Genomic DNA, 24,809 nt, shown 5'->3' with positions numbered 1-24,809 from the left:
GGCCCCAAACTCACAGAGATCTGCCTGCCTCTGTCTCCCGAGTGCTGGGATTAAAGGCATGCGCCGCCACCACCTGACCTGTGAATAAATTTTTATTGAAAAAATAATTCTTATAGAGGAGTTGTTTACAGGGAACATTTAGTAATGTCTAAAGATATATATTGGGTATCGCAATGCAGAGAGATTTTTCTTTAGTGGTATACTCTAGGGATATTGTTAAACTCTGCAACTCAGATTTGAGAACCCTATGTTAAGTTGTCATGGTTTAACAGCTATCTTAGGATAGAAGTCAGGATTCTGTGTTTGTGTGTGTGTGTATTATACTTGAAATATGTTTTGTTTTCTTATAGTTGAAATTGAGATGGGAGATTGGCAAGAAGTCTGGGATGAGAACACAGGTTGCTATTATTATTGGAACACACAAACAAACGAAGTAACTTGGGAGTTACCCCAATATCTTGCCACACAGGTGCAGGGATTACAGCATTACCAGCCCAAGTAAGTCTAAACCTGAAGAAGAAATTACTTAGGAGAAAATAGTTACTGTGGGTATTTACCTTTTGTTTTTCTTGACATTCCCATCCCCAGTTCTGCAACAGGTACTGAAGCTGGTTTTATGGTAAACACAGACACCTATACAAAAGAGAAAACTGTTTCTGTTTCCAGTAATAAAAGTGGACCAGTCATAGCCAAACGAGAAGTTAAAAAGGTTAGTATTATAAATACTGCATTCAGTAATTTTCTAATCTAAGAACTTAGTATGATAGTAGTTCACAGCACAAGTGTTCTTAATTTTACCTAATCTGTTTCTGTGTGTTAGATAAGGTTTATAGAAATTGCTAACCATTTTAGTGACTCAGATTTAGTGCTATGAAAACTACTTACGCCATCTAAAGGGACATGGGAATGCTATTATATATATTATACTGATAAATTGTCATGTTTTGTTTGTGCTTTTTGAGAAGCTGACTCTGGAGTTGGGTTCCCACACCATCTCAGACCAATGTGTGTGTTTTGGTGTCCTTTAAAAGCCTATATGTTCTATGGCAAACTGGACCCCTAATTTTAACAGTGAAAAGGACAAATAAGCCACTAAGGGTATTAAAAACATGGGCTCTTGCCGGGCAGTGGTGGTGCACGCCTTTAATCCCAGCACTCGGGAGGCAGAGGCAGGTGGATCTCTGTGAGTTCCAGGACAATCACCAAAAACTACAGAGAAACCCTGTCTCGAAAAGCCCCCCCCCCCCAAAAAAAAAAATTGGGTTCTTAAGAACAGCTAGAAGGTAACCCTTCTTTGTTTGTTTGTTTTTGTCTTTTCAACCCTGCTCATCCTGGAACTTGCTCTGTAGACCAGGCTGCCCTCAAACTCAGATCCACCTGCCTCTGCCTCTCAGTGCTGGGATTAAAGGCGCAGTATCAAATAGTAGCCCTTTTTGTTTGTTTTGTTTTCAAGACTGGGTGGGTTTCTCTGTAGCTTTGGAGCCTGTCTGGGAACTCTGTGAATCATGCTGGCCTTGAACTCAGATCTGTCTGACCTTGCCTCCCAATTGCTGGGATTAAAGGTGTGTGCCACCACCCAGCTACAGTAGCCCATTCCAAGCAGAGGTTTACCCTTCATAAAAATTGCCTGCAGTAGGAACAGGAGGTTGGAAATTCAGCCATGGGAAGCTCCTCCAAGGATAGAAGTCTCAGTTGGGAACTCCAACTGAAGTTTCCCCATTAGTTTCTGCTAGATCAGTGGTTCTCACCCTGAGAGTCACAGGCAGATATCCAACATATCATATATTAACATTTCATTTTATAACAGTAGCAAAATTACAATTATGAAGTTATAATGGACATTTTATGGTTGGTGGTCACCACAACATAATGAACTGTATTAAAAGGTTGCAGTATTAGTGGAGTTGAGAACCACTGTGCTAGATGGTTATAAGCTGATTTGGTGTTACCCCTGTTTGCTCTCAATCAGACAACTCCAGTTGACTCTCCTGGGTGTAAACTTCTGTTTGATGGTGTTTTATTATCTTTCTGATGCTTCTGTCTTTCTTTGCTATTCCTTTACTTGCTTATATACTTAAACTGATTTATTAGAAACTGAAAGCATGGCTATTGTAGACCACTCTTAGACTGTATAGAACAACAACCAAGATTTCCATCTGAACTTGAGAAGGAGGTTTTCTTCTCATTTTAGGTTTCCTTTTAAGAGCCACTTCCCACCCCCAGGATTAGATATATCTAAAATAAAAAGATATGTCAGGTGTGGGGACATTTACCTGCAATCCCAGTGTGTAGGTGGTAGTTGCAGGAAGAACTCAAGCATAGCAAACCTGAGTTATAGCAAGATGAGCTTGTGGGGTGGAGAGTAAAGGGGAGTCATTACTTTAAAAATTCAAAACTCTAGTTGCTGAAGAGCTCAGCAGGAACCCATATTACTCTTCCAGCACCCACATCAGGAGGCTCATAATCGCCAAAACTCCAGCTCTGGGGGAAATCAGACTCTGCTGGCCTCTGTAGATACCTACATTTACATACACATACGCAAACAAAATAATTTTTTAAAGATTTATTTATTATGTGTAATGTTCTGCTCGTTTGTATGCCTGCAGGCCAGAAAAGGGAATCAGTTCTCATTACAGATGGCTGTGAGCCACCATGTGGTTGCTGGGAATTGAACTCAGAACCTTTGGAAGAGCAGGCAATGCTCTTAACCACTGAGCCATCTTTCCAGCCCCCAATTAAAATAAAATTTAAGAAAAATTATAAACAACTTAGATTGAGTAGTCCTTTCCAAAATATTTCAGATTGGGGTTTTTAGGTTTTGGAGTAATTGAATTTATATAAGCATACCTTGTGCATAGGCCCATAGCATGAACTTAAAAATCATTTATAGTTCATATGCATATAGCATGATAATTTCATATAATTTTTTGACATTTATTTATGGGGGGTGGCAGAGTGTAGGTCAGAGGACAACCTGCTAGTATCTGGTAGCATTATAGTTCTTGTCTACCATGTAGGCTTGGTTAGACAGACTCAGTCATCAAACTTGGTTGGAGTTTTGAGACAGCATCTCTGCAGCCTTATTGGCTTGGAATTAAGTTGGGCTTGAATTCACAGAGATCTAGCACTCAGGCAGAGGCGGGTGGGATTAAAGGTGTGCCCTGCCACACTTTTTAGAAAGTGTCTTTATCCACTGAAACCTCTCTTCTAGGCTTTCATATAATAGACTCGCATTATTTATTTATTTATTTGAGACAGGATCTCACTATGTAGAGCAGGCTAATGTCAAACTAATAGATTCCCCCTGCCCCTGCCTCACAAATGCTGAGATTAAAGGAGTCTACCACTATATCCAGCCTTACCTATAATATTTATTTAGTTATTTTTTGAGATGGGCTTTAGAAGCAAATGAATTGTGCATTGAATTACAATTTATTTTGATTTTTCTGAGTGATACACACCACCTTCCATCCCTACCCACCCCAGTACTTAGGATCAGATTAGGTATCATGTGTTAAATTGTATTCCTAATCCCCAAAGTACAAACTTCAAAGACAGCCTTTGCTATATATCAAATTTGAGTCCAGTCTGGGTTACATGAGACCCCATCCCCAATTTTCTATTTTTATCGTTTTGTGATCTGTACATTTCTAGGACGGTTAATTATTCCAATAGATAAAATAGATTTTTGTTTGTTTTTATTTCGAGACAGGGTCTCTCTGTGTATCCATGGCTGTCCTGGAACTCGTTCTGTAGACTAAACAGGCCTCGAACTTGATATCTGCCTATATCTGTCTACTAAATGCTGGGTCTAAAGGTTTGCACCACCACCATCATCTGGTCACTTTAAACATATTAATGAAGCAATTTTGTTTTGAGATTATATAGTAGTCAGGGCTGCCATTAAGTATGCATTATGAAGGGTAAATTCTATATTTCTTTTCCTCTTGTCTCCCAGATTAGATGGCATTTAAGCATGCACCTTCAATGCCCAGCTTAAGCACATATTTTATTTTAGAAACTTTATTTTCCTCTTCAGTTCCCTTTGAAGCATGAGCTTTTTTCATCTTGCAGAAGAAGAAGGTGAAGATTTATGTAGTCATATGTTAACAAAATGCTGATGTCATGGCTGTCTCTGCTTCCTACTAGCTTCCCTTCGATATCCAGAGACAATAGATTGTATATAGTTAGTAGATTGTATATAGTTCAACTACTGCCTTCCTCAAGCAGTGTTTCCTTCGTGTGCGTGTAGTGTGTACTAATATGTTGGGTATGGCTGTTTTGTGCGTATCCAGTAATTAAGAAGCTAGTTAATACAAATAATTGAATATTCCAAGGGATTATTTTGAGAGTTGTGAGTCAATGCTTTTATTCTATATAGGAAGTGAATGAAGGTGTTCAAGCTCTGTCCAACAGCGAGGAGGAAAGGAAAGGGGTGGCAGCAGCATTGCTTGCTCCCTTGCTGCCTGAAGGAGTGAAAGAGGAAGAAGAAAGATGGAGAAGAAAAGTCATTTGTAAAGAAGCAGACCCCGTGTCAGAGGTTAAGGAAACAAGCACAACAGCAGAGGAAATGGGAACTGTCATGAAGCCCCAGGAAGTCACCCTGGACAGCTTAGAAGACCCTTCTCAGGAGGATCTTTGCAGTGTTGTTCAGTCTGGAGAAAGTGAGGACGAAGAAGAGCAAGATACCCTTGAGCTGGAGCTAGCTTTGGAAAGGAAAAAAGTAAGGTTTTTGAATATTTTTAAAATATAGTTAACTTTTCTCTTTGCCATGGCAAAGTGTCTGACATAAGCATCTTAAGGAAAAAAGGATGTATTTTGGATGACAGCTGAGGGTACAGCCCATCCCAATGTGTGGCAGTGATGAGCTTGGCCCTACCGGCACTCTACCTTGAGGATTGTGTATTTCCATAGTCAGAAAGTGAAGATGAATGCTGGTGCTCAGCTGGCTGCTTTTCCCATTTTTTTGTTCATTCTGGGACCCCCAGCTCATGGCATAATGCTGCCACAATAAAATTCTCATGAAAGCCTTTCTTACTAATATACTCATAAATGAGTCTCCTATGTTATTCTAGAACCATTCAAGTGGGCAATGGTGATTAATCATCTCTGATTTAGGGGATTTACTTCCCCTTATTACTGTTGTACTCGGGTTGTTATGCTCAATTTACAACCATTATTGGAACTTGTGTTATTTTTGAAGATTTTTATATGTGTGTGTGTGTATGTAAGAGAGAGAGAGAGAGAGAGGGAGAGAGTATTTTGTGTACATTGATGCATGCCTAGTGCCTGCAGAGGTCAGAGGAAAGACATCAGATCCCAGGAACTACAGTTATAGATGATAGTGAACTACCATGTGCATGCTGGGAACTAAACCCAGTTCTTTTGCAAGTGCAACAGTTGCTCATAACAACTGAACCATCTCTCCAGTTCCCTAAGTGTTTTCTAATCTAAATGAAGTACAGAATTGTTGTTTTGGTTTCTAGTGCTGCTCTTGCTAGTTGTCAAACAGTAAGTAGGTCTTGTGAGATAATATTGAAGGATAGAGGTGGGGTGGCTTCAAACTTGTGACCTTCCTGCCTAGCCCACCCACCCAGTTCTTTTTTTCCCCTCTCCTCTTAGGGGATAGTCTTCGGCTTTGTCTTTAAAAGTCACATGAAGCAGGATTTTTTATTTTATTTTTTTTTAATTTTTAAATTTATGTGTATGAGTGCTTTATCATACACAACTTTATGCCAGAAGAGGGCTTCAGATCGCACTATAGGTGGTTGTGAGGTAACGTATAATTGCTGGGAATTGAATTTAGGGCCACTAGAAGAGCAGCCAGTGCTCTTAACTGCTGTATCATCTCTCCAGCTCCAAAGCTTGACATGGGTCAGTAACAATAACCTGAAGCTTTCCCTGTTTGAAGGTTTGAATCTGTGGAGACCAGCTAATAAAACTATCTCCATTATGTGTTGTGTGCATGTCAGAAGGTTTGTGTTTGTGACACATATCAAAGTTTGTCACTGTAATTAATTATGAATGAACATTTATTTATTCAATTTTTGTGTTTTTTTGAGACGGTTTCTCTGTGTAGCCCAAGCTGGCCTTGAATTCACAAAGGTTTGCCTACTGTTGCCTCAAGTGCTGGGATTAAAAGCATGTGACACTACTGCCCAGCTTTTTTGTTATTTTTTTGTCCCCTCACCCCTAAGCTGAGGGGCAAACCCAGGACCTTGCATTTGCTAGGCTCTATACCACTGAGCTAAATCCCCAACCCCATAAATGAACATTTACTAATAACAGAGGAATATATGGAACATAATTTTGAGCTGTGAAAGAAAGTGGTTAAAAATGCTGCTGCTTCTCAAGTTTTTTTAAATTATACATACAGTGTTCTATCTGCATGTATGCCTACAGGCCAGAAGAGGGCACAAGATCTCATTACAGATGGCTGTGAGCCACCATGTGGTTGCTGGGAATTGAAGTCAGGACCTTTGGAAGAACAGCCAGTGGTCTTAACTTCTGAGTCATCTCTCCAGCCCAAAAGTTTTAAACTTAAAAACCAGTTATGACCATTGTTCTTAGTACTTGCAGTATTTAACTGTTGATAAGTAGTTAATATCATGCTAATTTTATTAACACATTCTTTGTAGGCAGAGTTACGAGCCTTGGAAGAAGGAGATGGTAGTATGTCAGGGTCTAGTCCACGTTCTGATATCAGCCAGCCAGCATCTCAGGATGGACTGCGTAGGCTTACATCTAAAAGAGGAAAATGGAAGATGTTTGTTCGAGCTACCAGTCCAGAATCCACCAGCCGAAGTTCTAGTAAAACTGGACAAGAGACTCCAGAAAATGGAGAAACTGGTAATTTGTGCTTCCCATAAACTAATTCTTTCCCCATCCCTCTCTCTTGGAAACCTCATTACCACTAAGCTTTACATCCCTAGAGCACAGTAAACTGTAGAGTACTGGGTAGGGTGATAAGCCTTCTCTGGTTTTCTTCTTACACAATAGCGGGGAGATGGTGTTCTTAGTATTTGAAATTCTGTAAATGAAGCTTTCTTGTCCATCTCTTGCTTGTTTGTTTTTCTTGTAGACATGTACAAATTTGAGAGGTTGACATCAGTCAGGTCCTGTATTTCTTTTTTTTCTGTTTTTTTTTTAAATATTTATTTATTATATATACAATGTTTTTGTCTGTGTATGTCTGCAGGCCAGAAGAGGGCACCAGATCTCATTACAGATGGTTGTGAGCCACCATGTGGTTGCTGGGAACTGAACTCAGGACCCTTGGAAGAGCAGGCAATGCTCTTAACCACTGAGCCATCTCTCCAGCCCAGGTCCTGTATTTCTTACAGAGTTGGGATTACTACTTTTTTCCACAGCAGGAAATAAGATTGTCCCAGCCTTTTGGTTTCTTTTCTTTGTCTTTTATTGTGCGTGTGTGCCCTGGCATGTGTAGATGAAAGGACAACTTTGAGGAGTCGATTTTCTTCTACCTTTCCATGGACTCTTAAGGACTGATGCATGTCATCCAGCTCATACAGTAGTAAGCTCTCACTGAACCACACTTGCCCCTGTTTTATTGCTTGCCACAAAATTGCCCTAACTTGTGTGTAAGACATGAATATTCCTTTGCTTACTACTGCTAGGAGAACATCAAAGGTCTACTCCTAGCAAGCCCAGTCTACATCTTGGTTCTGTTCTTTGTAAAAGTTACCCTCTTTATTAAGGGTAGGTTGACAACCAGATTCTGTCACAGGATTCAAGTTGTCTCCATTCTGGGTATGGTAGAAGAGCTCTATTTCAATTCCCAGTTAATCAGGGAACTCCAAATAAAGCTAATGTTTTAATTTACATTTGACTCTAATTTTGTGTTGGAAAATTAGGAGTAAGATTTGAGCACCAAACCTTTCTTCACAAGACACTTTACCACAAGACACTTCTTGTCAGTTCTAGCTAAAATGCTACCTAATAATACAAGTAATATATGTTGTTGGTTTTGTTGTTATTGTTGTGTTGTTTTTTGTTTTTTTGAGACAGCAGATAAAACCACTAAGGATGACAATCTGTGTTTGATTCCCAGGACCTGAGTGGTGGGAGGAGTGAGAAAGGAAGTCTTAAAAGTTGTGCTCTGACCTCCACATATGACCCTAACATGCACACATCTACACTCATATGCCACACCTGCACAATAAATAAATGTAATTTTTTTTAAAAAGAATCTGGAGCTGGGTGGTGGTGTGGTGGTACATGCCTTAAACAGTGCGCAGGTGACAAAGGCAGGTGAATCTCTTGAGTTCGATCAAGGACAGCCTGATGTACAGAATGAGTTCCAGGATAGTCAGGGTTATTCCAAGAAACCCTTTCCCAAAAAACAAAATACAAACAAAAAAATCTGGATGGGATGACACCTGCCTTTAATCTTAGCACTTGAAAGACAAGCAGGCAACCAGATCTCTTGAATTCCAAACCAGCCAGGGCCACACTGTGTAGCCTGTTTTGTTTTGTTTTTTCCAGCAAATAAAGAATTCTGGTTTCCTATCCCTGCTATACATTTTGTCTTTTTTATGTACATATACTCTTCCAGACCGTTTGCCTTTTTTTGTTTTTATTTTTTATAGATTTATTTTATGTATTTGAGTGCTCTGTTGACTTTTTGCTAGAAGAGTGCTTCAGATCCCACTATAAATGGTTACAAACCATCATGTGGTTGCTGGGAATTGAACTCAGGAACTCTGGAAGAACAGCCAGTGCTCTTAAGTAGTGAGTCATCTCTCCATCCCGCTTGTTGTTTTAGACCACCTGGTATCTGTCAAAATGGTAGGATGGATAATAAGTTGTACATTTTTATGATGGAATTCTATGCAGCAGTGCAGAAATGAATGACTTGTGATTATGGGTAACAACATAGGAATTTTTGTGGTAGTGTTGAACAAAAAGCAACATGGAAAAGTCACGTTCTGGTCTATATTGAAAGCCAGAAAATAGGCAAAAACTTGATGAAACTAAGGAATAACACCATCAAAATAGAGATTGTCTATAGAAGGTTGTAGGTAGGAAGGTTGAAGACAGGTACAGGGATCCAGATGAAGCCAAATTGTAGTTTCTTTGTTCTTTCTGTTGCTCGCACCATATTACATGTATTTGTCAAGGTGTTCAACAATATATATTACTCTAATAAACATGCTACTACATGTATCTTTATGCACATTTTAGTGTTACTACAGATAATTTTTTTTAATTATTTTTGTTTTATGTAATTGGTACATGAACGCCTGTGAGAGGGTATCAGAAGCCCTGGAACTGGAGTTACAGGCAGTTGTGAGCTGCCATGTGGGTGCTGGGAATTGAACCTGGATCCTCTGGTCAAGAGCAGTCAGTGTTCTTAACTAACTACTGAGCCACCTCTCCAGTCCCTACAGATAGATTCTTAGTTATTTATATCTTGGGAGTGTGTGTTTTGCTTTTCAGCTTTTATTTGAAAAGATTTTTAAACATAATTTTAGTATTTTTTTTTTCATTTTGATTTTTCAACACAGGGTTTCTCTGTGTAACAGCCCTAGCTATCCTGGAACTAGCTCTTGTAGACCAGGCTGGCCTTGAACTCACAGAAATCTGCCTGCCTCTGCCTCCCGAGTGTTGGGATTAAAGGTGTGCACCTGGCTTGATTTTGTTTTTTATACAGAATATAAATATTTTCTTAATTAATCTTCCTTGTGAAAGGAACTATAGGCCAAAAGGAAGATAATGTTCTGCATACAAGTATACCTTCATGTGCAATATATATGGTGGCGTGCCCCTGCATATAAATTAGGACCAAGGGATGGCATCAGACATTAATGGAGGAATAGAAATATTCTAGTCAGTCAGATTCAAGAGCAAACATGACACAAAAGTTGCAAATAAGACCAAGTCAGCAACTTTAATTAGGACACTGCAGGTTTTATAGGGCAGCTTCTGAGACTACAGCGTGCACACGTACACAGCAAGGAAGAGCTAGTTAGAGGCTGGATAAGGAAGTTTTCACTAAATCATATTAACTTCTTATCAACTGCCAAAACAAAACAAATAAATGGGAGCATGTGAATGAGTTTTGGTACACTCAAGGCATATTATAGCAGTGTTAATTGGTACAAATGAATCATTAGTAGTCTTGTTTTCTTGCCAAATTCAGGTATGTTTTATTTTGGGGAGGAGGTCGTATAGTTTTTATTTATTTACTCCTGTACAAACATTAAGACAACATGCATTCTGTGGTAGAGGATGGTAGTGATGTTTATATTGATGACATTGTTGTCCAATATTCCATCGTTTGCTGCAAAAATGCTTTTCTAGAGATCGGGGAACTACAGCCTCACTCTCTCTAATTGACTTCTAACATAGCTTTCAGCTTGATGATAGGAAGGTTAGTCCTGACCCTCAGAGGTCTGGTGAAGTGTGGGCTGCTCACACCAATCTTGAGGAAGTTGCTGGATGCCCTGTAAGCATTCAGGTTCTGTGCCTTGGTGATAGCCCACTACAGTCTTTTCAGCCACCTGCCTTAGGGTCTTAGTGTTCACACCTGTATAACTTAAGTTTTTGTTTAATTGCTCTATAGAATCTTCCAGTTAGAATTACAATGATACTTAAAATTGCTTTTTGACCTGCCACTAGATAGACTTCTAAAATATGATTTTTATAAGTTAATAAGTCAGACTAATAGATTTTATTTCGGATCATTTAAAAATGTAGAAAAAACAAGGACTAGCAAGATGACTCAGTGGGTAAAGGCATTTACTGCCCAACAATGCAGTCATGACTTGAGTTCAATCCCTAGGACCCATATAAATGTAGGAGATGACCACCTTCACAAAGTTGTTCTCTAATGTCCACGTGTGCACAGTGGCATAACAATATACATAGAATATTATTTTAATTATCACTTAAAAGTCTAAGGGGTATCATCTGTTTCTGTAATTCTGACAATTAGGATGCAGAGGTTTTAGGACCATAAGTTTCAGGATAGACAGGGCTACCAAGTAAGATCATATTCTAACTTTCATTTTGTTATCTTAGAGTTTGTAAACTGTCTTGCTTTGTATCCCTGTCTAGCCTAGAGCTCCCTGTGTAGTTTTTGGTGGTGTTGAATTAATTTTTCTTGCCTTCACCTCTCAAGTGTTGGGATCATGGGTGCTTACTACCATGTCAGTTGTGAGGCCCAATAGTGGGAGAGAAGGGGTCTTGGCCAGGTTGCCTCTGCTGGCCCAACATCTCCTCTGCTGTCATCTAGAATAGCTGGGACTATTGGTATAGACAACTATATGAATCTTGATGGTCTATAGTTCTTATAGTTCTTAGCCACTTTAGGAAGGTAATGGGGTGAGTTTTTGGTGGTGGTGTTTTTTTGTTGTGTTTTTTTGGTTTTTTGTTTTGTTTTGTTTTGTTTTTTTGAAAAGGGGGTTCTTTATGGCTGTCTGTTCTGGTACTTAACTGTTTAGACCAGGTTGGCCTTGAACCCTTGAACTCAAAGAGTTTCTCCTGCCTCTGTCTAAGTGCTGGAGCTAAAGACCTGTACCACCATGACTGGCAGTGATGACTTGTTATGTTGTCCAGACTGGCCTGAAACTCAGGATCCTTCTATCCATTCCAGGATACTAACAGGCATGACCTGTGCTTGGCAGCTGAAGGTAATGCTGCTCAAGTTTTCCTATTCCACCCAATTTGGTAAAGAATCCTGTGTATTCCTAGTTTGATATCTAGCTTTTGTAAGAAATGGAAGAAAGATGGTAAAGACAAAGGGAAAGCAGAAACTCTAAGGTAAACAAGGTAGTAGAACGATGAGACTTCGTGGTCGCCTTTCCAGAAAAGGTACGTTTGGTGCTGATGGACGAGTTCTTAGAATTTCAATAAAGCAGGCAAGAGAGGTGCAAAGAGAAAAAAATATGTTTTGGAGCTCTCAGTTGTCTGTGTTGGTTTAATTTCATGGTGTTTTTGTTTTTGTAGCAATTGGTGCTGAAAATTCCGAAAAAATAGATGAAAATTTGGACAAGGAGGCAGAAGAAGAGTCTTCTGAGAAGATAAAAGTCCAAATAGCACCTAAAGTAGAAGAAGAGCAGGATTTGAAAGTACGGGAATTTGTGATCCTAACTGGGGAGGTGGAGATGGAGAAGGCTGGCCTGAGACTTGGGATACTCCTGCTTCAGTATCCCAAATGCTGGGATTACAGGTTCAGCCATCAGACTGTTACTAACTTCTGTTAGCAAATCATAAACTTTATTGTGTCCAAAACTAAAATTCTCATTCAGTTAGAATAAAAGATTTTATTTAAGGCTGGAATAAGAATGATGCTGAGAAGTTGTATGAAAATTGTAAATACTTTCATTGAAATTAATCCTTTGCTGGAAAGAAATACAGGCTTCTCTGATTTACAAGTACTAAAAAGAGGAAAGATTTAATTCTTACGTGAAATGCTTGTCTTTAGGCCGGGTGGTGGTAGCGCATGCCTTTAATCCCAGCACTTGGGAGGCAGAGGCAGGCGGATCTCTGTGAGTTTGAGGCCAACCTGGTCTACAAAGTGAGTTTCAGGTCAGGCACCAAAGGTACACAGAGAAACCCTGTCTCAAAAAACCAAAAAAGAAAAGAAGGAAAGAAGAAATGCTTGTCTTTAAAGAAGGCACATTTGTTTCCAGTTGCATTTGTAGCCTCATGAGATTCTTTACTATCCCACAGGGATTTATAACCAGGGCCACATCTAGATATGCCCAAATCTGAGCTGTTTGAGTCTTAATTTGTAAATAACTGAATGCACATCCTCCATATATGTTAAAACACCTGGGCTGCTTATAATACCTAATACTACACCTAAGACTACATTAACAATTATTTGAATGGCTCTTTTGAAACAGTATCATTATGGAGCAGGCTTGGAACTCAGTCCTCCAGCTTCAGCCTCAGGAATGCTGGGATTGTTGGCCTGTACTGCCATACCTAGTGTACACTGTATTGAGGGATATAACCAAAAATGTCTGTGCTTCTTGAGCATAGACATTTTTTTTTTCTAAAATTCTTAGTCTGTGTTTGGTTTAATGTGGCCCTTTAAATGTGATTTGTTGGAAAAAACTATAACATGTATTTTTCTGTTTTATGCAACCTAGAAGGGACTGGGAGAATATGATTTTCCAGCATAAGTAAATGAAAATTTGGACAATATTGGAATATCATTTGTGATATTTTCCTTTCAGCTATTTTAAGATATAGTTGACATATTTACCATCTATAATAAGATGTTTTGTGTGTGTGTGTGTGTGTAGTCACATCACAGTTCTTTGGTATAGGGCTGTTAGAATATTTTGATTTTTGAATTTCAGCTGTACAATTTATTATTGTTGGCTATGGACACCAAGCTATACCTTAGAGCCCAATTTTGTGGGTGAATGGTTTCCACTACTGGGCCAGTATTTCCCTTATCACTTCAGCCTTAGCAGCAACCACCATTTCGATAGTCTCTTTATGTAAATTTGGTTGTTTATGATTAGAATCTATGTTTAACTGTTGAAATTTATGCTGTTTGAATACATTGTAAAAGGGTGAGTAGGTAAGCATTTTATTATTTGTGTGAATTTTATTATAAAATAGAATTCTACGCATGTCTATCTACAGTTATTTGTGTGCAGCTAATAAATTTCCAGTATCTGTAATAATAAATTATTGAAGGAAGGAATGCTTGAGTTCTGGTTTAATTTTTTTCTGTTCTTTATTACAGTTTCAGATTGGAGAACTGGCAAATACCCTGACAAGTAAATTTGAATTCCTAGGGATTAATAGACAGTCCATCTCCAATTTTCACATGCTGCTCTTACAGACTGAGGTAATTCATCTGGTTTTGGTGTAATTGTCACTTTGTTGTTTTATTTTTTATTTATTCTTTTTTAAAATGTATTATGTATACAGTGTTCTGTCTGCATGTATATGCCTGCAGGCCAGAAGAGGGCGCCAGATCTCATCACAGATGGTTGTGATCCACCGTGCTGAGAACTGAACTCAGGACCTCTGGCAGAGCAGCCAGTGCTCTCAACCTCTGAACCATCTCTCCAGCGTTTTTGTTTTTGTTTTTCTGAGACAGAACCTATGTAGCCATGGCTGGCCTGAGCTTAATGTACAGACCAGGATTGTCTCAAATTTAGAGATTCTGGCTCTGTGCTGGAACTAAAGGCTATTGTGCCACACTCAGCTTGTTTAACTTTTATGAAAGTTTTGTTTGTTTTTTTGAGACAGGATTTCTTTGTGTAGCCCTGGCTGTTCTGGAACTCACTCTGTAGACCAGGCTGGCCTTGAACCCACAGGATCTGCTGCCTTTAGGGTGTGGGGATCTTAATCTGGTCCTGATGCTTGTGGCAAGCACTTTAATAACTGAGCTATCTCCATAGCCCATAGTGTTTGAATGGCATTCTTTCTTAAGAATGTGTTTTATAGGGGCCAGAGAGATGGCTCAGTGATTGGGAGCACTGACTGTTCTGCCAGAGGATCTGGATTCAGTTCCCATCACCCACGTGGGGAACTCACAACTGTAACTCCAGGATCCAACACCTTCATACAGACATGCATGCAGACAAAACACCAACACATATCAAATAAAAATAAATTATTTTTTTAAAAAAATGTGTTTTGTAGCTGGGCAATGGCAGTACATGCCTTCAATCCCAGCACATGCTAAGCAGATGCCAGATGGATCTCTTGCCATTTAGGCCACCATGATTCACAGTGAGTTCCAGGAGAGCTAGGGCAGAGAAACCCTATCTCAAACCCCCACCCCAAAATGTGTTTTGTGGGCTGGGGAAATGTCACAGTGAGTATAAATAGTATGACAAGAGCTAGATGTCCTTTGTCCCAGAACCCATAAGGTGGGAGAACCAACTCCACAAAGTTGTCCTCAAACCTCCACTACACACACAGACACAGTAGTAATAAATAGTTTTGTGGAGGAGGGGTTGAGACAGGGTCTCTGTGCAGTCCTGGTTGTCCTGGAGATCGCTATGTAGACAAGGCTAACCTCAGACTTACAGGTCCTCAGGCCTCAGCTGAGATTAAAGGCTTGTACTACCACTTCCAGCTTTTAAAATTTTTAAAAATGCGTTTTACTATTTTAACTCTGATTTCATATTTGAACTATCAGCTGCTTTATTAAATAAAGCAAAATACCACCTTAATAGACATACATTTAAGAAGTGTACTTTTTTTTTTTTCAGAGAGGGTTTCTCTGTAATTTTGGAGCCTGTCCTGGAACTAGCTCTTGTAGACCAGGCTGGCCTCGAACTCACATAGATCCCCCTGCCATTGCCTTCCGAGTGCTGGGATTAAAGGTGTGTGCCACCACTGCCCTCAGACATACATTTCAATTGTGGGTTTTTTGTTTGTTTGTTTGGCTGGTTGGTTTTGCTTTCTTGATTTTTTTTTTTTAATTGGTTTTTCGAGACAGAGTTTCTCTGTGGCTCTGGAGCCTGTCCTGGAACTCAATCTGTAGACCAGGCTGGCCTCAAAGTCACAGAGATCCGCCTGCCTCCGCCTCCTGAGTGCTGGGATTAAAGGCGTGCGCCACCACCGCCCGGCTGCTTTCTTGGTCTTGCTCATCTGTTAGAATGTGGTATTCAGTCTTGGAGTCCCTTTTACTCTGTTTTCTGGTATCACTCTTAATTCTCTGTTGATTCTAGACTCGAATTGCAGACTGGCGAGAAGGGGCTCTTAATGGAAATTACTTAAAACGAAAGCTTCAGGATGCTGCAGAACAACTAAAACAGTATGAAATAAACGCCACTCCTAAAGGCTGGTCCTGCCACTGGGACAGGTACGCACTCTTCTCCCCTTTTCATCTTTCACCTTTGACATCTCAGACATGATTTGTGATCGCCACCACCTGACGCCATGACAGCCTGTCTGGAGCCTGAGCGCAGCTGCAGTCAGCGGTGCTGGGCAGGCAGAGCACTGCAAGCAGAGTTTGCCCAGCCACACATTTGGAGAAACAAAATCAGTGTTTAAAAGTGTTCCATGTAACGGATTTTTTCCCAAGATTGGACAAAGCCGGTTTTTACTCTCCAGAGTGTTGCACGGAGTAGGGCGGGCTTGGGGGTTAAGCGCATGCGAGAGCTCTGTGCGCTTTACAGGACCTCTGGAAGCAACTACTCCTGATTAACCTCGGTGAAGTTAAGGAAAACTTCGTGACTGAAGATGTGAATGAAGAACAAGATTACTATCCTCTGCCAGCAGGTCAGATGAAAACATTTCTTTTTATATTTAGCTTTTCTTGATTTTTTTTTTCGTTATTTGAAATCTTTGCTCTTTTATTTTTCAGCTCCCAGATCCTCTCCCTCTCTTTAGCTTTCACTGTGTTTGATATCAAGAATTTGAAATGAATTCCACGGTCCAAGAGGGGAAGAGTCACCTTTCACTTCGATGTTCTCTTCTTTGGAAGGGAAATTAGTGTTCTAGGCAATTGAGTCCCTTTATTAATGAAACTTGGAACCCGGTTATGCATTGGCAAAAAACAAAAACAAACGAAAGAAAAGAAATGATTTCTAATTCATCCTTTGGAGAGGGCTAAGGGCTGTATTCACAGAGCTGCTGACACTGCAAATAGCTTTGAATTTTCCTGGGTTCTCCATCCACAATTGTCAAAGCTCTTTGTTGCCTTTGTGAATAGCAGTCCATAAGAAGAGGTTCGTCCCTGTGAGAGCAGACTGCTTGCTGCCCTGGGACAGGACCAAATGGAAGTGTCCCTGTAGGAGAACAGATTTTAAAACATGTGTTTTCTTTCTTGTAATTTAGGGATCATAGACGGTATTTCTATGTAAACGAACAGTCGGGCGAGTCTCAGTGGGAATTCCCAGATGGTGAGGAGGAGGAGGAAAGCCAAGCACAAGAAGTTAGAGATGAGATTCTTCCTAAGTCGACTGTGAAAGATAAAACCTGCACTGATCCAAACTCTACAGAGTCCTCTGAGAATTCCACAGGTAGGACAGTCTACTCTGTTGTAGTTTTGGGGAAATGGACATTAATATTTTTACTATAGGACAATTTGTATCTTATTATTGTAATAAGATACGCTAATTGCAGAGTCCAACTTAAACTAAGAGAATGCATGAGTTACACTGAAAGGAATTAATTGAGTGACTAGTCAGAAAGTGAAATAATGTGTGTCATAGTCTGCCACCAAAATAAAAATCAACTATCTTTTGATCTTAAAAGATTTCATGTAGTAAATATTAATTAGTACATGTTTTGCATACTCATTAATAGAGTACAAATTTTATGTATCAATCAAAATTCACATTAAATTTAAAAATATAAGAGACCTTTATGTAGATGTAAATTTCTGCCCCACCTGGTCCTGCATACATTCAGTCCCAAAGAAACACAGAGGCTTATATTTACTATAAACTCTTTACCCTATTAGCTCAGGCTTATTACTACCTCTTAACAACTTAAATTAGCCTATAATTCTTGTCTGTGTTTAGCCACATGGCTTGGTACCTTTTATCAGTGAGACATTCTCATCCTACTTCTTCTGTGTCTGGTTGACAACTGCGTCTCTGCCTTTCCTCTTCCCAGAATTCTCCTAGTCTAGTCATCCCGCCTATACTTCCTGCCTGGCTATTGGCCAATTAGCATTTTATTAAACCAATATGAGTGACAAATTTTTGCAGTATACAAGAGCATTATCCCACAGCATTTCCCTTTTTTTCTTTTTAAAACAAGAATTCTGAATCTAATCCCTTTCGTTTAGCTTTTTTCCTAACCGTTATTCATAATTACTTGTAACTAAAACTCTAAACAAAGACAGACATTCATAATCTAGTTTTTGGGAATGTGGGTGCAGTTTCCTAGACTATTTCCTGCTGATTGGGGGTGCTGATAATCTTAAGGGGACCCAAAGAAAATTTAGGGTTGTGGTCAAGTTCTGACTGGTCTATTCTGTAAGGCTAGATCATCACAGCCAGTAGTCTTGAGGATGTTCTGGATGTAGAACACAGAGGAAACTGCAACAGAGGTGCTGCAAATGTTTGATCATCTTGGCTATCCGCTCCTATTGGAGATTTCTCAGGGGGTCTTCCTTGATCAAACCTTATTTTTCTTAACCCAGAATGAATCACAGCTCCTCATTTCCTGTGGAAACAAAAGCAAAACCTCTTCTCCAAAGTAACATACCTTTTGAATTAAATTTTGAAGTCAGGGGTTGGAGAGATGGTCCTGAGTTCAATTCCCAGCCAACCACATGGTAGCTCATGTAATGGGGTCTTACATCCTCGTCTGGCATGCAAAATACTGTATGAGTGATAAATAAATCTTTTTTAAAAAAATTTTGAAGTCAAGGCATTTTCAAAACATATAGGTTGGATTAATCCAGCAGCATTTATAATCAAATATTTTTAGCAGCTGTTGTTCCATCCTCAGCAGTCAAACAGTTCAAAGACAACACAGTAACATACAGTATCCAGATTACATTGCTTTATTTTTTTTACTCTATTTCTTTTATTTTTTATTTATTTATTTTTATTTTTTTGAAACAGGGTTTCTCTGTGTGTCTTTTTCTGTCCTGGAACTTGCTCTGTAGACAGGCTGGCCTCTAAATCATAGAGATCTGCCTGCCTCTGCCTCCCAAGTGCTGGGATTAAAGGTGTGTGCCACCACACCAAACTATTTCCTTTTTTTCAGGACTTTCTTTATCCTTTTTCTCTCCCAAGCCTACATATATTTTTAAAAAAATATTTATTTATTTACTATGTATACAATATTCTGTCTGTGTGTATGTCTGCAGGCCAGAAGAGGGCACCAGACCCCATTAAAGATGGTTGTGGGCCACCATGTGGTTGCTAGGAATTGAACCTCAGGACCTTTGGAAGAGCAGGCAATGCTCTTAACCTCTAAGCCATCTCTCCAGCCCTGCCTACATATATTTTTAAACAAGCAGTAAACCATTGAGAGGGTTTTTTCCCCCTTTGAATCTGTCTTTACTGTATATCTCTTTTTCTGACCACATGAGTCTTTAATCTGCTAAGTGATATGACTAGAATGAAAGCTACAGCTTTGACAGCTGCCTCCACCCCATTCCTTACCTTTTTTTTTCAAGAGTGTAACTTCATGGCTGGTCTGTTACTTGCTAGATAGACTGAGGCTGTCCTCAGACTCATAGAAATCCATCTGCTTCTGCCACCCAAGTGCTGGGTTAAAGGTGTGCAGCCACACCCACACAGATTTTGTTTGTTTGTTTGTTTATTTTTAAAACATGATTGCTAGGTTGAACTCAGGTTGTGATGCTTGTAACACAAGCACTTTACTATTTCCTGTTCTTGTGCCCCTTTTTGTTTTTTAACCGTCTCATCTTATATGTGCACGTGTTTAACCCAAATATATGGTCTTTTCACTTTGTGCCTAGTTCCTGGCACTTCAAAGGCAAAGCTGTCAGAGTCCCCGAAATCTGCAGATGGTTGTGAGCTGCCATGTGGGTGTTAGGACTCATTTGAGACTGTCTTGAAACTTGCTCTATAGATCAGACTGGCCTCAAACTCAGATCTGCCTGTCTCTTGTTTCCTGAGTGCTGGATTAAAGATGTGTGCCACCACCACCTGGCTAGGAAACTTTGATAGCATAAGAAGAACCTACTACTTTTTTTGTCTTCTTCCTATCATGGCTTATTTCAATGAAATAACTAAGATAACAAACACTATCCTGTCCCAACATTATTTTGTGCCTGCATGGCCACTTCTCAGTCTTCTACACCCAACAGCCACATTCACCTTGGTGATGCTTCTAGGATTGTCCATGACATTGAGCATGGTTCAAACGTTTATTATGTGGTTTCTAGAAGATGCCACTGAACCTTAAAAAGAAAGCAGATGTTACTAGGCCACTCTAAATCCCTCACTAGTGGAATTATGGCTTTGTCTTTAAGAATGCTGTACCCCCTGAGTTTTGGCACCAAGAGACTTTCTAGAGGTGCGAACCAATTCTTGGTCTGTCCGATAATAAAGGACTCAAAATTTTTAATTGGGTTAATCAGCATAGTTGTCAGTGACTGTCTCAATCAAGAGTCTAAGGCACGAAGATTGAGAACTTGAGGGCAACCTGGTGGAAACCCACCCCATCTACACACTTCCCCATTTTCAGTGCAAAAAAAAAGTGTTTGGTTTCTTGCTCCCATCAAGAAATTTGTAGTCATATTCCTAATAATTTTGTTAACATCATTAAGTAGCCTAGATAACATTAGATGGACTAAAATATCACAGATTATAATGGTAATTTATAGAGTTAAAGTAAGAGTAAGGGTTTTTACTCTGCCACATTTAGAAATCTACTTTTGGTAGCAGTGAGTGACAAATATTCCTAGTAACAGTTTATGGCCTTTTCTTCAGTACATAATGAACTGAGGCTTGATTTTGGTTGAGTAGATGATTCCATTCTTAACCACTCTGCTGTTTTTCGATTGTTTGAATCAGGCTCCCAAACTGTTCTCAAACTCCCTATACAGACAAGGAAAGTATGACCTTGACCTCCAAATCCTAGGTGCTGAGATCCCAGTTATCCACCAGCACACTGGGACTTTTGATCATAGTTTCTTATTTTATACACTCCCCTAACTGAGTACTGTACAGGTAATAAGTCTTAAGGGTCTTAAGGGTTGGAGGTTTGGTGGGTTTTGGTTTTGGGGTTTTTGTTTTTTGTTTTTTTTTCTTTAAAAAACACTTTAATGTCAGGCATTAAGCTGTTTTATTCTATTGTTGATGGCAAACTATTGTTTGGTAAAAGGTAAACCTTGAGCCATTTTTTGGGTGTAGGGTACGGTTTGCTTATTTTGGGTTTTTTTTTTTGTTTTTTTTTTTGTGACAAGGTTTCTCTGTAGCCCTCTGGCTGTCCTAGAATTCACTTTGTAGACCAGGCTGGCTACCCTCAGAGATCCGCCTGCCTCTGCCTCCCAAGTGCTGGGGTTGTAGGTCTGAGCACCATTCGGTTCACTACACCCATCTTTAAAATCATTTATTAAAAAAAAAATGAGGGTGCCATCAAAATTGCTCGATGAGTAAAAGTGATTGCTGCTAAACCTGATGACCCGAGTTCAGCCCCCAAGATCCACATGTTGGAAGGAGAGAACTGACTCTTTGTTTGTCCTCTGACCTTGATAAATAAATACACACGGGGACACATGAACAAAATGTAGTGTAAATTCTTTTAAAAAGGCCGGGCAGTGGTGATGCATGCCTTTAATCTTAGCACTCGGAGGCAGAAGCAGTCGGATCTCTGAGTTCGAGGCCAGCCTGGTCTACAAGAGTTAGTTCCAGGACAGGCTCAAAAACTACAGCGAGGGCTATAGAGATGACAGTTTAGTGGTTAAGAGCACTGGCTGCTCTTCCAGAAGACCCGGGTTCAATTCCCAGCACCTACATGGCAGCTCACAACTGTGTGTAACCCCAGTTCCAGGGGATCTGACACCTTCACACCAATGTACATAAAATAAAGTTAAACAAATTATTTAAAAAAAAAACAAACTACAGCGAAACCCTGTCTCAAAAAAAAAAAAAGAAAAAGAATCTGAAGATATTTGCATAGTAATAGTATGTGCTTAGCATTTGTGAGGCCCCCAGGTTTGATGCCTAGACCACCCAAAAAAATAAAAACAGAAAAGGTATTATGCCATAAGGAGGAGGCAGGTAAGTTATAAGGTTTACTTCAATTTTAGTCCTTGCTCATTGTTTCAGTGTATAGTAAGCATCATATCTCTGAAGGTGGAGTGATACTTCTTCGTGGTGAGTAACATATGATATAAGATACCTAAGAGCAAAAGGTTTTAGATTAAGTATTGGTATCCTCACAATAGTCTCTTTAAGCTTAATGTAGTTGTAATTTTAGTACATAACAAAAGCTGTTGATAACTTTACTGTCACATTGGATTTTAGAATTAAATGTTCATGTCCGTATAAAAAATACTAACTGGATTTGGTTTATAAACAAGTAGAAGCATGATTGTAATAGATATAGATGATATATGATGCTTAAACTAGGTTCTCTGTTTAGTAGTTTTGATTTTAACATTTTTTAAAAAAGACTTATTTTTATTATTTGTGTGTGTGCCTGTGGAGGCCAGAAGGTGGCCTTGGATCCCTTGGACTGCAGTTAACAAATATTTCAGAGCCACCTCATATGGGTACTGGCATCTGAACCCTGGTCCTCAGGATAGAACTGCAAGCCATCTTAACACTGAACTGTCTCTTCAGACACATTGCTTTTGCCTTTTTGAGATGGGCTCTCTATGTATTTTAGGCTAGCTCAGACTCAGCTTCCCAGGAGTTAGAATTACTGGCTTGTGCCACCATGCCATCTTAAGTAACTTCAACCTTTCTGTGCTTAAGCTAAAGAAAGAATGGTCAGTGTTTGAAATACAACTTTTATGTTTGAATAAATTTAGGGGCTTGGGATTCTGTTACATTTTGCTAAATTTATCAAGCTTGGTAGTGTGTGTTGCTTGTGTTTAGCTTGTCTTGTCTTTTGCTTATTTGTCTTTTTTTGGAAACAATGTCTATTAGATCCCAGGCTGGTCGGGAATTCACTGTGTAGCTAAGAATGAGTGAATTTTGAAGTCACAGTCTTCCTGTTCCACCTCCTAAGTACTGAACTGGGTTCCCAGGTATATGTTACCATGCCTGGTTTTATGCAGTGGGATGGGACGCTTTGTGCATTCTAGGAAGCATACTGCCAACTGAGCTATGCCCCAGCCCCCATCAAATGACATATAGTTGAATACTACTTATACAAAGTTTAGATGGTCTGCTTTTGCTGGGTCACAGACCACATCATTAACCCTGGCCTGGTGTGTTCCCCTTGCATTTATTTGATTGGCAGCATGTCAGTGTCATCTGTTCACCATGCATCATAGTTAATTTAGTAGAAGAAAGTTAAAGTCTTAAATTAATATATCTTTAGTGTTTATTGCTTTATTTTTATCTTTAGTCTTCTGATAAAATCTTGATGTATTGTTTTGTAATATAGACTTTCTAGCTATATACATACTTTTTGGTCGAATTAGTCTTCTGAAATGTTTTTGTCGGAAAGTTGGTATATAACTAAATTCATATTACTTGATGCCAATACAAAAAAGATTAATGAGTCATTTGAGTTCTTCTAGCTGAAAAACTGCATTCATGTTTTCTGATAAATCTTTTTCTAATGTCCTTTTCTTTAGCAATAAGGAATAAGGAATGTTTCAGTAATTATAAAAACAGTGTGAATCATCTTAATATTTTTTACACAGTATATTACCTATGGTGTTCCATTAGCAAATCTATTCTAAAAGCCTGTTGGTTTGGGCTTTACCTTGTTAGGTGTTATTAAGTATAAATGACCTTCTCCCTAACCTAGAGTATTTCTTAATGGAGCCCTTATTTAATCAAAGTTTGACAGGTGGAGGATTTGGATGTTTACACGCCTATAATCCCAGCACTTAAGGGGGCAGAGGCAGGTGGATGTCTGTGAGTTCAAGACCATCGTGGTCTACAGGACTAGTTCCAGGACAGGCTCCAAAGCTACACAGAGAAACCCTGTCTCAAGAAACTTAAAAAAAAAAAGAAAGAAAGAAAGAAAGAAAGAAAAGAAAGCGCTAGGACTAGGTGTCAGACCTGGTCTCTTGGTTCTGGCCTGGCCTCTGACTGCTCTATCATCCTAATAGTTCCTACCTGGGTTTCATTACCTCCAAAATGAGAAAGTTGAACTAGATGATTTCTCATGTTTCTTCTACTCCTAGATTCTATGATTTTTAGGGAGAAAATCCCCTCAACATTCCTGGGATATATATCTAATAGTCCCATATATTGTGAAACATCCCTATTGACGATAAAGAGGGATGGGGAAGGCTACAAGTAAGTATATCCTCCTATTTTCTCTAATCTTTAAAAAACTCTACCCAGCAGCAAAACTGCAGTGTTCAATGATAGTGTTTGTGAAATTTGAGAAAAATTTAACATAGCTTTTCAGTTACAGTGTGGCTCAAGCTAAAGCAGCAGCATTTAAAGTCTCTGCATCTTTTAACAGTGTTTGAAAATCTCAGTGATCATTTGACATTTTATCCTAAATTCCTCCTCACTCATCACAGAAAGAAGAGTGACCTTCCCTTTGTTGGTGTGGTTAAGCAAATGTCATTGCACATGTGAAGTACACAGTTGCTAATATCCATTTTTAAAACTTCTAATCCAGGTTAATCAAAATAGGTAGAATTTCTTTCTTTTGTTTTAATGGGTTTTCACTGTGGCATCCACACTTAACTAGTTCACTGAAAAAAATAATAGTAGTAGTAAAACAGAATCAGTATTACAGATATACATGATTCATTTATTTCATTTTTGAAACAAAGACCCCAGAGAATTTTCTGCCTTCTCATGTTGAAATAAATGTTTGGGGGGAAAAAAATTCTAGGGGCTTGAAGCTGTTAAGAGCATGTACTATTTTGGCAGAGGACTGAATTTGGTTCTCAGTACCAACCAATTGGACAGGTCACACCTGCCTTAACTCAAGCCCCAAGAGGATCCAATGATTTGGTGCCTTCTTCTGGTCTTTAAGGGCACCTGCACACACAGGCACATACCTAAACACACACACTGAAAAATAAGGTTTATTTCCAAGTTTTAGATTTGGATGATGGAATTACTCATTGTTTTGTGATATTTTTATTTATCTACAAATCTGGATGTAAAGAATAAGGCTAGTACAATATAGCTAGGGAAAGTTCTCTCGGTATCATAAATTATAGAAGTAATTTCTAAGTTGAACTGCTCAGTGTTTCAGTGATATTAGTGGCTAGCTATGAG

The 24,809-nt window shown here is 39.2% G+C and overlaps 1 protein-coding gene across 3 annotated transcripts in view; it reads left to right on the top strand.

Annotated features, from left to right (window-relative positions):
- Positions 1-24,809, top strand: part of Fnbp4 (formin binding protein 4) — a 34,834-nt gene that overhangs the window by 5,305 nt on the left and 4,720 nt on the right. Inside the window, exons 5-13 of one of the 3 annotated variants that reach the window (XR_015004112.2) lie at positions 351-498; positions 589-709; positions 4,382-4,723; positions 6,639-6,849; positions 11,971-12,092; positions 13,730-13,834; positions 15,675-15,808; positions 16,125-16,227; positions 16,313-16,928. Coding sequence is in view for 1 of the 3 variants with exons in the window: in XM_048428386.3 (XP_048284343.1) it covers positions 351-498; positions 589-709; positions 4,382-4,723; positions 6,639-6,849; positions 11,971-12,092; positions 13,730-13,834; positions 15,675-15,808; positions 16,786-16,970 (1,368 nt within the window). In the remaining 2 variants the exon portion in view is untranslated. Of the gene's footprint in view, positions 1-350; positions 499-588; positions 710-4,381; positions 4,724-6,638; positions 6,850-11,970; positions 12,093-13,729; positions 13,835-15,674; positions 15,809-16,124; positions 16,228-16,312; positions 16,971-24,809 lie in introns of those variants that run through there. The other 2 variants (XR_015004113.2, XM_048428386.3) reach the window with 2 other exon arrangements.

Source organism: Myodes glareolus, chromosome 10 (assembly GCF_982192425.1).
Source record: "Myodes glareolus chromosome 10, mMyoGla1.1, whole genome shotgun sequence".
NCBI classification, from domain to species: domain Eukaryota; kingdom Metazoa; phylum Chordata; class Mammalia; order Rodentia; family Cricetidae; genus Myodes; species Myodes glareolus.
The sequence above is the reverse complement of the archived record's forward strand: the minus strand, read 5'-3'. Positions and strand labels throughout refer to the sequence as shown.